We start from the raw sequence: 14,302 nt of genomic DNA on the forward strand, positions 1-14,302 counted from the left end.
GGAGAGAATATAGGGTCGGAAGCTCAGCTATGATCAAACAGAACACCAAGAATGCAAACTGTGTGGTTCAGCCTGAGACAGTGGCCGGACAGGGAGATAGAGGATGAAAAGTGTTGAAAAAGTGTTCCACTACCTAGCACTGACATCATTGCCATCAAAGAACATGACTTTCAACCCCAAGAGTTTTTTTTTTGTTGAGAAGGTAACGTTGTGCTGATGAAAGATCGATGACCTGAAATGTGCACAGATGCCGCCTGACCTGCTGAATACTTCCAGCATTTGCTGTTTATATTTCAGATTTCAAAAGCAGCGCTTTGCTTTTGTATTTGTTGTACTTACATTAGTGTGGGTAAAATGGAAACCATCAGGGTTTGTAACAATCTCTAGGTAGAGGTCCATAGTGTTCAGGAGTGAAGTCACAGTGGCATCCCTGCCATATACACTGACCAGCTGGGTAAGAGACCAAAAAGAATCGACTATTATTGAGTGTTGCGGACATTTCCATATCCACTGTTCCTTCCTGATTCAACTTAGGGAGGGTTAGTATGCAGGTGTGGCAGATAATCAGGAAGGCAAATGGAATGATGGCCTTTATTGCGAGGGGGATAGAGTATAAAAGCAGGGAAGTCCTGCTACAACTGTACAGGGTATTGGTGAGGCCACACCTAGAGTACTGCGTACAGTTTTGGTCTCCATATTTAAGGAACGATATATTTTCATTGGAGGCTGTTCAGAGAAGGTTCACGAGGTTGATTTCTGATATGGGGGGGGTTGACTTATGAAGAAAGGTTGAGCAGCTTCGGTCTATACTCATTGGAGTTCAGAAGAATGAGAGGTGATCTTATTGAAACATATGGTATACTGAGGGGGCTCGACGGGATAGATGCAGAGAGGATGTTTCCCCTCGTGAACTAGGGAGCATAGTTTCAGAATAAGGGTCGCCCATTTAGAACTGAGATGAGGAGGAATTTCTTCTCTCGGAGGGTTGTGAATCTATGTGTGCTAAAAAGACAAGCCTGAAGGCTCTGTGCCTCAATGCGAGGAGTATTCGGAATAAGGTGGATGAATTAACTGCGCAGATAGCAGTTAACGGATATGATGTAATTGGCAACACGGAGACATGGCTCCAGGGTGACCAAGGCTGGGAACTCAACATCCAGGGGTATTCAACATTTAGGAAGGATAGGCAGAGAGGAAAAGGAGGCGGGGTGGCGTTGCTGGTTAAAGAGGAAATTAATGCAATAGTAAGGAGGGACATTAGCCTGGATGATGTGGAATCGGTATGGGTGGAGCTGCGGAATACCAAAGGGCAGAAAACGCTAGTGGGAGTTGTGTACAGACCACCAAACAGTAGTAGTGAGGTTGGGGACAGCATCAAACAAGAAATAAGGGATGTGTGCAATAAAGGTACAGCAGTTATCATGGGCGACTTTAATCTACAGATTGATTGGGCTAACCAAACTGGTAGCAATGCGGTGGAGGAGGATTTCCTGGAGTGTATTACGGGTGGTTTTCTAGATCAATATGTCGAGGAACCAACTAGAGAGCTGGCCATCCTAGACTGGGTGATGTGTAATGAGAAGGGACTAATTAGCAATCTTGTTGTGCGAGGCCCCTTGGGGAAGAGTGACCATAATATGGTAGAATTCTTTATTAAGATGGAGAGTGACACAGTTAATTCGGAAACTAGGGTTCTGAACTTAAGGAAAGATAACTTCGATGGTATGAGGCGTGAATTGGCCAGAATAGACTGGCAAAGGATACTTAAAGGGTTGACGGTGGATAAGCAATGGCAAACATTTAAAGATCACATGGATGAACTTCAGCAATTGTACATCCCTGTCTGGAGTAAAAATAAAACGGGGAAGGTGGCTCAACCGTGGCTAACAAGGGAAATTAAGGATAGTGTTAAAACCAAGGAAGAGGCATATAATTTGGCTAGAAAAAGCAACAAACCTGAGGACTGGGAGAAATTTAGAATTCAACTGAGGAGGACTAAGGGTTTAATTAAGAGGGGGAAAATAGAGTACGAGAGGAAGCTTGTAGGGAACATAAAAACTGACCGCAAAAGCTTCTATAAATATGTGAACAGAAAAAGATTAGTAAAGACAAATGTAGGTCCCTTGCAGTCGGATTCAGGTGAATTTATAATGGGGAACAAAGAAATGGTAGACCAATTGAACAAATTCTTTGGTTCTGTCTTCACAAAGGAAGACACAAATAACCTTCCGAATGTACTAGGGGACAGTGGGTCTAGTGAGAAGGAGGAACTGAAGGATATCCTTATTAGGCGGAAATTGTGTTAGGGAAATTGATGGTCTTGAAGACCGATACATCCCCGGGGCCTGATAGTCTGCATCCCAGAGTACTTAAGGAAGTGGCCCGAGAAATAGTGGATGCATTGGTGATCATTTTCCAACAGTCTATCGACTCTGGATCAGTTCCTATGGACTGGAGGGTAGCTAATGTAACACCTCTTTTTAAAAAAGGAGGGAGAGAGAAAACAGGTAATTATGACCGGTTAGCCTGACATCAGTAGTGGGGAAGATGTTGGAATCAATCATTAAGGATGAAAGAGCAGCGCATTTGGAAAGCAGTGACAGGATCGCTCCAAGTCAGCATGGACTTATGAAAGGGAAATCATGCTTGACAAATCATCTGGAATTTTTTGAGGATGTAACTAGTAGAGTGGACAAGGGAGAACCAGTGGATGTGGTGTATTTGGACTTTCAAAAGGCTTTTGACAAGGTCCCGCATAAGATATTGGTGTGCAAAATCAAAGCACGTGGTATTGGTCGTAATGTACTGACGTGGATAGAGAACTGGTTAGCAGACAGGAAGCAGAGAATCTGGATAAACGGGTCCTTTTCAGAAGGGCAGGCAGTGACTAGTGGAGTGCCGCAGGGCTCAACGCTGGGACCCCAGCTCTTTACAATATACATTAACGATTTAGATGAAGGAATTGAGTGTAATATCTCCAAGTTTGCAGATGACACTAAACTGGGTGGCAGCGTGAGCTGTGAGGAGGATGCCAAGAGGCTGCAGGGTGACTTGGACAGGTTAGGTGAATGGGCAAATGCAAGGCAGATGCAGTATAATGTGGATAAATGTGAGGTTATCCATTTTGGGGGCAAAAACACGAAGGCAGAATATTATCTGAATGGAGGCAGATTAGGAAAAGGGGAAGTGCAACGAGACCTGGGTGTCATGGTTCATCAGTCATTGAAAGTTGGCATGCAGGTACAACAGGCGGTAAAGAAGGCAAATGGTATGTTGGCCTTCATAGCTCGGGGATTTGAGTATAGGAGCAGGGAGGCCTTACTGCAGTTGTTCAGGGCCTTAGTGAGGCTTCACCTGGAATATTGTGTTCAGTTTTGGTCTCCTAATCTGAGGAAGGACATTCTTGCAATTGAGAGAGTGCAGCGAAAGTTCACCAGACTGATTCCAGGGATGGCTGGACTGATATGAGGAGAGACTTGATCAACTGGGCCATTATTCACTGGCGTTTAGAAGGGTGAGAGGGGATCTCATAGGAATGTATAAGATTCTGATGGGGCTGGACAGGTTAGATGCTGGAAGAATGTTCCCGATGTTGGGGAAGTCCAGAACCAGGGGACATAGTCTTAGGATAAGGGGTAGGCCATTTAGGACTGAGATGAGGAGAAACTTCTTCACTCAGAGAGTTGTTAACCTGTGGAATTCCCTGCTGCAGAGAGTTGTTGAGGCCAGTTCATTGAATATATTCAAGAGGGAGTTAGATATGGCCCTTATGGCTAAGGGGATCAAGGGATCTGGAGAGAAAGCAGGAAAGAGGTACTGAAGGAATGATCAGCCATGATCTTACTGAATGGCGGTGCAGACTCAAAGGACCGAATGGCCTACTCCTGCACCTATTTTCTATGTTTCTATGGAATTCTCTGCCCCAGAGAGCTGTGGAGGCTGGGTCATTGAATATATTTAAGGTGGAGATAGCCTGATTCTTGAACGATGGGGGGAGTGAAGGGTTGTGGGGAGCGGGCAGGGAAGTGGAGCTGAGCCCAAGATCAGATCAGCCATTATCTTATTATATGGCGGAGCAGGCTCAAAGGGCAAAACGGCCTACTTCTGCTCCTATTTCTTATGTTCTTATCCCTCATTTTCTATCCTCACCTCCTGAAGGCAATATTCTTGTACCTTTCCCAAATGGCCATTCTTCATTTGTCAGTGGGTTATTCAGCTGTGAGGGCATCACACCCAAGCCTGATCCTGTCCTCATCTGATATCCACACGGGCATTTTCAGCAGATTGTCACTGGCCAGTAGTCGGGAGCAGGAACTATGGCTGATTTGCTTCGCCCCCTCCCACCCGCCCCCATACCCCTTCTTCTGTAGCTCAGGAACGTTACCCCCAAAACTGCAATCTCAATCAGAACAGCTATGGTGCAGTGGAAATGTTCACGGTTGTGCAGTCGGGATTGTTCTTCTGAAGTTAGGCTAAGGGTGTGTTGTGGCGAGGGTTGCCAACTGTGGTTGGACGCATTCCTGGAGGTTTCATCGCATGACCTCCTGCTTCTAATTGCCCCGCCCAGTCAAACAGCCTTCGTTCCATAAACAGAAGTGTTCAAAGAAAATTAGATAAAGCATATTTTTAATGCCCCTGGGTTGCTCGCGGCAGTGTCCAGGAGATTAATCTTTAATTACTGGAGCCTTCAGGGCAATCCTGGAGGGTTGGCAACTCTAGCTGTTGGGGCGGAGTAAAGGAAGTTTGAGAGTGCTGACTCCTGGCCTGTATGGCTCGGTTCTGACAGGAGGTGCTGCAGTTCCCAACAGGGCACGGGGTGGGGTAATTCATGCTCGTGCACTAGAGGTAGGATGTTTGTCCTATCAATGGTGAGACTCAAATACACGGTGCACCCATCTCGGGGCTCGTGGGGAACTGTTGCAGTCACATGAGTGAAGGGACTATAGGTGAGCTCAGAATCCCACTTGTCTAGTAATATTATTTTGTCTCCGCCCCTCCCAGGCCGGTTCTGACTGTCCAGATGTGCTCTCGAGCAGAGTCAACTCGGCCCAATCATCACGTGTTTACTCTGAACAGAAGGAAAGCAAGAACAAAGCGGATAAATCTGTTAGATTAGTAAGTACTGAGCCCTGACCATTATTCTTGCAAACACATTCGTCTAAACCTTACCTTATTTGCAAACCAGAGGGCAGTAGCGGGACTAATCCATTCGCGGGCATGGATACCGTAATTAATCCAGATGGCAGGGCGGTTAATCCCACCACTGCTGAACTGTAGGAAGAGAGGTGATGAAATTATCACAAACAGTCGATTAAGGGGTAAAGTGTATTATTGTAAAACAACCAGCATTACTAAATGTTAATACAGCACCATGAATGCAGAATTAGTACAACATGTCTGAGAGAAGATTTTCTTTTACACAGAGTTGTTATGATCTGGAATGCAGTGCCTGAAAGGACGGTGGAAGCAGATTCAATCATAACTTTCAAATGGGAATTGGATACATTTTTGGAAAAATTTGCAAGGCTATCGGGGAAGAGTGGGAACGTAGGATTAATGACGTAGATCTTTCAAAGAACCGGCACAGTCACGATGGGCTGAATGGCCTCCTTCTGTGCTGTATGATTCTATGAATATATAAACGGAATAATTTCTATGCTGGAATGTAACTGAAGGGGGATTGTGTGATTTATACAATTTTAGGTATACGGAAGTGAATCACAGGCTTGAATCTATTCGGGGTGTTCAGATGGTTTTATATATATATATATATATTAAACATAATGGATGTCCAAGTGTGGGTTACAGTCTGGAATCTAATTAATTGGTTCATATGGTTTATCTACAGTATAAGGGATACTCGGGAATGAGAGAGTTTTTCATGAAGGTTGAGCCTTTTTTAATGCAGTAAAACGGGTAGCCTACAACAGTAATTGTGCAGCTATCTCCCTTTACTGAGTGTAATGTAGCCAAGTTTGCTGATGATACAAAGATGGGAGGAAAAGCAATGTGTGAGGACACAAAAAATCTGCAAAAGGACATAGACAGGCTAAGTGAGTGGGCAAAAAGTTGGCAGATGGAATATAATGTCGGAAAGTGTGAGGTCATGCACTTTGGCAGAAAAAAATCAAAGAGTAAGTTATTATTTAAATGGAGAAAGATTGCAAAGTGCCGCAGTACAGCGGGACCTGGGGGTACTTGTGCATGAAACACAAAAGGATAGTATGAAGGTACAGCAAGTGATCAGGAAGGCCAATGGTATCTTGGCCTTTATAGCAAAGGGGATGGAGTCTAAAAGCAGGGAAGTCTTACTACAGCTATGTAACGTATTGGTGAGACCACACCTGGAATATTGCGTGCAGTTTTGGTTTCCATATTTACGAAAGGATATACTTGCTTTTGGAGGCAGTTCAGTGAAGGTTCACTAGGTTGATTCCAGGGATGAGGGGGTTGACTTATGAGGAAAGGTTGAGTAGGTTGGGCCTCTACTCATTGGAATTCAGAAGAATGAGAGGTGATCTTATCGAAACGTATAAGATTATGAGGGGGCTTGACAAGGTGAATGCAGAGAGGATGTTTCCACTGATGAGAGAGACTAGAACTAGAGGGCATGATCTTAGAATAAGGGGCCGCCCATTTAAAACAGAGGTGAGGAGAAATTTCTTCTCTCAGAGGGTTGTAAATCTGTGGAATTCGCTGCCTCAGAGAGCTGTGGAAGCTGGGACATTGAATACATTTAAGACAGAACTAGACAGTTTCTTAAAAGATAAGGGGATAAGGGGTTATGGGTAGTGGGCGGGGAAGTGGAGCTGAGTCCATGATCAGATCAGCCATGATCTTATTGAATGGTGGAGCAGGCTCGAGGGGCCGTATGGCCTACACCTGTTCCTATTTCTTATGTTCTTATGTTTATAACATTTAGGGGTATGTTCTAATTCTAATACCTTTCCACTTTAAGATGAAAATGCCAATGGTTTCTATCACTGACATCCCAGATATAAATGAACTGCATTATGTCCTCGCTCAGCACCAACGTTATCACATGTACTGAGCTAATAGGAATTTCAGGGGCGGATATATCTTTCAGTCTATTCTCGGGCATGAAATGGGCCCCACACATGGAGCACCAGGAGGCCCAAGGCTGGCCCAAAATTAGGACTAGGACCTCATTAATATTATTTGGGTGATTTGCCTGTGGAGGCGCGGCACTTCTCAGCCTCACCGACAGAAGCCCGTAGGTAAGTCCCGTGGGGGGGGGGGAGGGGGGTGAGGGGGGAGAGGGTGGGGGGGGGGGGAAGAGGGTGGGGAGGAGGGAGGTGGGGGGGGAGAGTGGTGGGGTGTGGGGGGGAGGGTAGGGGGGAGGGGGGAGGGTGGGGGGTTTGGGGGGAGGGGGGAGGGGTGTGGGGGGGAGGGTAGGGGGGAGGGGGGAGTGGGGGGGAGGGTGGTTGGGGGAGGGTGGTGGGGAGGGGGGGAGGGGGGCGTGGGGGAGGTGGGGGGGAGGGGGGGCAGCGGGTGGAGGGGGCAGGGGGTTGGCAATCGTGAGTACAGTGGAGTTGCTCATCCCGGCTCCACTGGAACAATGTTTGAAATGCTTTGTCAATACATGTTTTGCTGGCAGAATTCGGAGCAGAACAGTGCCAGCTCCTGCTCCACTCAGCGCACTCCAGTTTCAGTTAGGGAGCCTAAATCAGACGCTAGGCTCCACATTTACATCTATAATGGGCCTAACGTAGGTTGCCAGGGACACTTGAAAAATGGCCCAATCCAATATTGGGTCGGACATTTTTGAGGTGTACATTGGGCACATGGAGTTGACCCCCAAAATTGCCACAGTTACATCCATTTTACGCCTGTAAAACGGGCGTAGCGAGGTCCAATTTCTACCCCTCAGTCATCAGTGGAACCAGGATCAGGCTGCTCAGAGGACTTCACTGCCAAACCTCTATTTTAATCATGGCAGCAAGTTCATGCCAGAGCTAATCATATTTATATTTAGTAAGATGATGCTGCCCCTTTAGCAGTCCCTTGGCACTTTGGGAGTTGGACGATTGAAATTTAACAAGATGCACAGATATGTCAACTCCCAGTGGACCCTGTTTATACCCACCTTGAGGACGTTGATCGGGCGGTTTTCGAAAGTGGTGCCAATCTGCAGCTTGCTGACCAGACCTGAGTTTGAAGCTACGAACGTATCCATCCAAGCGTAGATCTGGGGAAGAAACGCTGGAAGTTAGTCAGTTTGCTTTGTGTTTAGACAGTGATATTGCCTTGTGTTGTCTTCCTGGAGTATTTATCTTCCCAGCGAAGAGGACAGGTGAAGGCTTGCTCCCGGATAGTGTCGGGGCAGCTCTGAAACCAGCCACTGGGAAGGACAAGACCAGCTGGAAATGGCTCTTCCTTTTGGTTTTCCTTGCCCTCCATGTATTGCCGCATTGCCTCATGAATTGGGAACTTGGTGTTTGGAAGATTGTCCGAGTAAGCCTGCAATCCGCCCACATCCAGCACACTGAAGATGCAGCACGATTTGCCACTGTGCTATCCATTGAAACCTAGTCTTAAAAAGGTATGAGTATGTGCTCTAGGGATAAATGATGTAGCAATAAATGCACCAAAGCCCAGTATCCCTATGCTCACCCAAGACTGACACTGACTAACTCAGTAGAGATTTGGAGTGGAGGGGGTGAAATTGATCTTCGCCAGTAGTGCGAAATTGACTTCAGTGGAAAAGAAAATTGGGGGGGGGGGGTGTAAAATACGCTGATGATTTCTTCGAGCTTTTTTCGTGCTACTCCCGGAGACCAATTTCTCCCCCTCCTGTTAGTGCTCAAACCTGATGTATTAGGAACATAGGAACAGGAGGAGGCCATTCAGCCCCTCGAGCATGTTCCGCCATTCAATTAGGTCATGGTTGACCTGTATCTTAACTTCAACCCCGCGCACCTCCCCCCCACCCCCCCCCACCTGCCTTGGTTCCACAACCCTTGATACCCTTGCCTAACTAAAATGTATCGATCTCAGTTTTGACATTTTCAATTGGCCCCCAGCCTCCACAGCCTTTTGGTGTGAGTGTTCCAGAGTTCTACCTTCCTCAGTGAGCTCTCATTTTAAGATTGGGCCCCTTTGTTCTTGACTAGCCCCCCAGAGGAAATAGTTTCTCTGTATCTAATCTATTAAATCCTTTTGACATTTTAAATACCTCGATCAGACCACCCCTCAGTCTTCTGTACTCCAGAGAATACAAGCCAAGTTTATGCAACCGCTCCTCATAATATAACCCTATAAGCCTCAATGTCGTCCTGGTGAATCTGCACTGTACTCCCTCGAAGGTCAATGTATCCTTCCTGAGATATGGTGCTCAACGAGGTACTCCAGATGGAGTTTGACCAAGGCTCTGCACACCTGAAGCATCACTGGTGTACTTGGAGCTTAGGAGGAACAACGGAAGAAATATCAGTAGTATTGTCCTAGGATTATATAGGATTACATGGGATATACAGCAAAGAAACAGGCCATTCGGCCCAACCAGTCCATGCCAGCGTTTATGCTCCACTCGAGCCTCCTCCTGCCTTTCCTCATCTAACTCTCTCAGCATAACCCTCTACTCCCTTCTCCCTCATATGCTTATCCAACCGACCCTTAAATGTATCGATACTATTTGCTTCAACTACTCCCTGTGATAGCGAGTTCCACATTCTCGCCACTCTTTGGCTAAAGAGGTTTCTTCTGAATTCCCTATTGGATTTCTTGGTGACTGTCTTATATTGATGGCCTCTAGTTTTGCTTTTCCCCACAAGTGGAAACACTCTCTGTATCCACTCTCTCAAAACCTTTCATAATTTTAAAGACCTCTATTAGGTCACCCTTCAGCCTTCTGAGTATTGATAAATAGCGAAGAGAGATAAGAAATGTTGTACTATCGAGAATGTCCGGGCAAGCGAAGGATCACCTATCACTTACAAACTTTTTTCTTGTATTTTATCCAGGAGTGAGATATTATTCTTTAAGAATAATCATTATCTTAAAGCCAAAGTTTTCCATTTTTACCTGTGACTGTTATATTTTGCTTTTGGAATATTTATTCGTTGCTTGACTTTACCTCCTCCAACGTGTGGTAACCAGCATAATTGAATGTCTCAGTGCCGCGTTCCTTATGTTGAGAAAACATCATTTCCTTCTGCTCTTCATCCAACAGTGCCTGAAAGGTTAACATCCAGTCATTAGCAATTTGGTGCTATTATTAACTGGCAGTGGTGATGACTCCAGAGCCAGTGCCAACTTGGGGCAATGTAATATAACGTACAGAACAGTACCGGGATCCGCTGAAAGAAACTACCTGTAGGTCTTCAATCACGATTGAGTAATCAATGCCATTGAACTCCAGGAAAGCTTTCACTGATTGGGCATGTTCTCTTGGGACTTGGATGTCAATGGGCAGTAAGGGGCTGGCAGGCTCTTTCCAGAAATCAACCTAATGATAAGAAATATACAATTATCTGTTAGGATATGGATTCGCGGCAAAAGTAGAAAAGGTCGTATTAAGCATTTTGTTTTGTATCTGGAGCAGAGAATATAGAAGCAAGGTGTAATGTTGAACTTGTACAAGACATTGAACAATCCAGGCTGACGTGCTCAGTGCAGTATTGAGGGAGCGCTGCACTGTTGGAGGTGTCGTCTTTCGGATGAGGCATTAAACCGAGGCTGCGTCTGCCCTATCAGATGGACGTAAAAGATCCCTGACCAATATTTATCCCTCAACCAACATAACTAAACCAGATTATCTGCTCATTATTACAGTGCTGTTTGTGGGAGCTTGATGTGTGCAACTTGCCTGCTGCATTTCATACATTATCACACTGACTACATTTCAAAAGTACTTCATTGGCTGTAAAGCGCTTTTGGGTACCCTGAGGTTGTGAAAGGCGCTATAGAAATGCAAGTTCTTTCTTTGGTTAGGTTGCATTCAATATTGTGTAGGTTTGTGGAACCCTTTATAGGAAGAGCATTAAAGGCAGTAGAAAAGGTACTGTGTATATTCATTGGGATGTTACCAGGGTTAAAGTTATAAAGAGAGACTTGAAAGATCAGAGCTTTTTTCATTGGAGTTGAGAAGGTTGCAGGGTGAGCCGAGAGATGTCTCCAAGATTATGAGGGATCATGATATGGTAAATTGTGATAGATTGTTTCCAACAGCTGGAGGGGCAATTACAGAAGGGAACAAATTTAAGATAATCACAAAAAACTATGTTAAAGACTATGAGGGAGCGAGTAGGAGAGTGAGATCAGATGAGGTGACACATGGAGAGAAGTGATGGTGTAGACGTGATGCGTGGAATGGCCTCTCGCTGTGCCATAACGTTCTATTTTTTTTGTCAGTTTTATGTAACTTGCTGCAGACCCAGAAAGGTCACAAAAATCTGCAGGGGTTCCATCGGTCTTTCACCTCTCCAGTTGAAGCAAGTCCCCACCATTCCTGGGATTTTCCAGACCTTAACGAGTCAAACATCATTCCTTTTCCCCCGCCCCGCCAATGAGGGTGAGTGGGCCCACCTACTCGATGGACAATGAGGAGAAGAGGAAAAATGAAAGGGAAAAGTGAAGAAAAAAGACAATCAAGTGTGTTTCTAAAGAGAGAAAGCTGATAGGGTTAGAAGAAAGGAGGGTTGGGAGGAGACTGCGGTGGAGCTTAAACACTGGCACAGACCAATTATGCCAAATGGCCTGTTTCTGTGCTGTAAATTCCATGTAAAAAAGTTGAGAGATATGGGGAGAAACAGCTAAGTGGGGTTGAAATTGGTCAGAAAGGGATGGGTGAATTTGTTACCAGACAGCCTTTAATGTAAAGCGATCTCTACACGAACGCTAAAGTAATCAGATCATTGTTACCTCACACCGAAGTCTTCCAACTTCCACGACATAATTATTTAAAATGCTATTGACCACCCAATGCTCAGTGAAGAGCTGATAATTTTTGTTAGATTCTACATAGCTAAGTTTGAAATGTAATATTGTATTAAAAAACACACTAGCTTATTTAATGAAGCTTGGCCAGCAGGTGTGGGGTGCTGTGGGGCTTGTGAGTGTCACAGTTACTTAGGAACAACAGTAGGCAATTCAGCCCCTCGAGCCTGTTCCGCCATTCAATTAAATCATGGCTGATCTGTATCTTAACTTCATCCACCTGCCTTGGTTCTGTAAACCTTAATTCCCTTGCCTAACAAAAATCTATCTATCTCAGTTTTGAAATTTCCATTTGACCCCTCGCCTCAACAGCTTTTGGGGGGAGGGAGTTCCAGAGTTCCACCTTCCTCAAGTGATGGGGCTCAATGCCACACTAGGTACTTGGAGAGCTCTGTTAATTTAACCTCTCCTTTTTATTACAGAACCGGTTCAAATAGTGCAGGACAGCACCGAGTTTGAAAGAGGCAGGAGAGAAGATGAGGCATGTTTCAGTAGAGCGTGTGCTACGTGTTCTGTAGAAGGAGTGAGCTCGATGTTCGTGCCCTGAGTGTACATGTTTCAGGGATTCACTGTGAAATGTTGATTGCGATTTCTGTTCAGCATATGACTTGTATGCATTTAATTGTAATGAAAGATTGCCTGGCGTGTAAAGCATTTTTAATATAGTCAGAAACCTATGTGTAGCATCAGAGACCACAGTATAAGCCAGCACTAAGGTTGAAAAGAGTAGGAGAGAAGTTAGTCTGTGGACCGTGATCGAGCAGGAAGTGGGGACAAACAGAGAAATTTACATTCATTGATATTAAAACCATTTATTTATATTCATGTTTATTAACTTACATTCAGATGCTCTTGTTCCTGGAGAGACCTCACCAGGTTGAGCTGTTCCTCATTGCTGGCGGTGATACGAAGGACCTGGTCACTGGGAGGTGAAAATGGAAGAAAGGGAACTGAAGTCCTTCACGCAATAGTTAAAAGCCACAGGACACGAGGTATATCCGCTCACCCCATGAGAGAGGAACTCTTCACAACTTTTCTCAAGTGTTACTGGTGGCTGAGTATGAAACATTACACGATGAAATGGGCTGTTCTCCCTCCAGGAGAGCCAGTCTGTGCTGTATGTCATTTGTCCTGTATCCCACAGCACACTGAACGGGTCATCTTATTCCCAGGACTTGGTTACAATCCCTTCTCGTTTCAGAACCAGAAACTTAAACTCGACTGTCGAAAAATCTCCGCCATCATTTCAAAGTACTTGCTTCTTGTTTCACATTTTTATAGTAAGGGATGTTGATGAGGAATTTTCCCCTCTCTTGGCACCCAGCTTCTTCACCAAACACTCCTGGGTCGGGTTAAGCCTGGGCTAGATGTAGAGTAAAGCTCCCGCCACTTTGCACCACCAATGTGTCTTAACCTTAACCTCAGAAGGTCACCTGACATGGTATTTTCCCAATTCCCACATCAGCCAACCTTCATTGTCTCTGAGTGAGACTGACAATTTAGGGGTAATGTTAGGGCTAAGGTTAGTGTTGGGGTTATGTTTAAATTTAGGGTTGGGGTAGTGTGCCTATGCCTGTCTCACACTGGGAGTGCGTATTGGGAAATTGTACACTCTCGGCCTGCAATTTTCCATCCATTAAAATTCATCTAGGTTATTTTATAGGTGGCAGAGAAAGGTGGATTGGATTTGTCTGTCTGGATTGGATTTGAATCCAGGTCCCAGAGTTGAATGAATAGTGTTGTCAGTCCACACATGCTGACACTTTCAGAATGCACAGACCTCAGATACGGGCCACAGAAGGGAACAGAAACCATTCATTGTGAATTAAACTCAATTACATTTACTCAAGAAAATGTGCAATAGAATTTCCAAACAGTTTGTATTTGATGTAAATAATGGGAATTATTGTCAGTTAAACAGGCTATTTGTTTCAAGGAGAATTGCCAGTGAGAAGGATCCCTGGGGAGTCAGGCAGCACAGTTGTCAATATGGCATTCTACGCAAGCAGTGTTTTTGAGACCCAGTAATTTATTTTTTTTAACTTTCTTTTAATGTAATTTTTTCTTCATGCACGTTATTCCCTCTCTTTAGATCCACCCGGATTTGCTCCTCCATTTGCAGAGTGGGTGGATGCTCAGCCCCAGACCTGCAATCAACCAGCAGGGGGCACTAGATATCAGAAGTGGCTCTCGCACATAATTCCCCCAGCCGCTCCCTGCAGGAAGGCACCACACCCTCTGCTTAGCCCCGCTCACCCTGCTTTTTTTGTTTGAACTTGTTTTTGTTTTCAGTTCAGCCCCTCTGCCTTCCCAAGCTGTGTGAGTGTGATTGAGAAGCGAGCTT

The 14,302-nt window shown here is 45.1% G+C and overlaps 1 protein-coding gene across 2 annotated transcripts in view; it reads right to left on the reverse strand.

Moving 5' to 3' along the window:
* Positions 1–14,302, reverse strand: part of LOC139278438 (carboxypeptidase A1-like) — a 46,269-nt gene that overhangs the window by 12,087 nt on the left and 19,880 nt on the right. For both annotated transcript variants that reach the window (XM_070897204.1, XM_070897205.1), the window contains exons 2-7: positions 12,799–12,880; positions 10,334–10,468; positions 10,097–10,195; positions 8,108–8,209; positions 5,170–5,271; positions 340–450 (exon numbers count right to left, since the gene is read on the reverse strand). In XM_070897204.1, coding sequence (XP_070753305.1) covers positions 340–450; positions 5,170–5,271; positions 8,108–8,209; positions 10,097–10,195; positions 10,334–10,468; positions 12,799–12,880 — 631 coding nt within the window. The remainder of the gene's footprint in view (positions 1–339; positions 451–5,169; positions 5,272–8,107; positions 8,210–10,096; positions 10,196–10,333; positions 10,469–12,798; positions 12,881–14,302) is intronic.

Source organism: Pristiophorus japonicus, chromosome 13, assembly GCF_044704955.1.
Source record: "Pristiophorus japonicus isolate sPriJap1 chromosome 13, sPriJap1.hap1, whole genome shotgun sequence".
Lineage (NCBI taxonomy): Eukaryota > Metazoa > Chordata > Chondrichthyes > Pristiophoridae > Pristiophorus > Pristiophorus japonicus.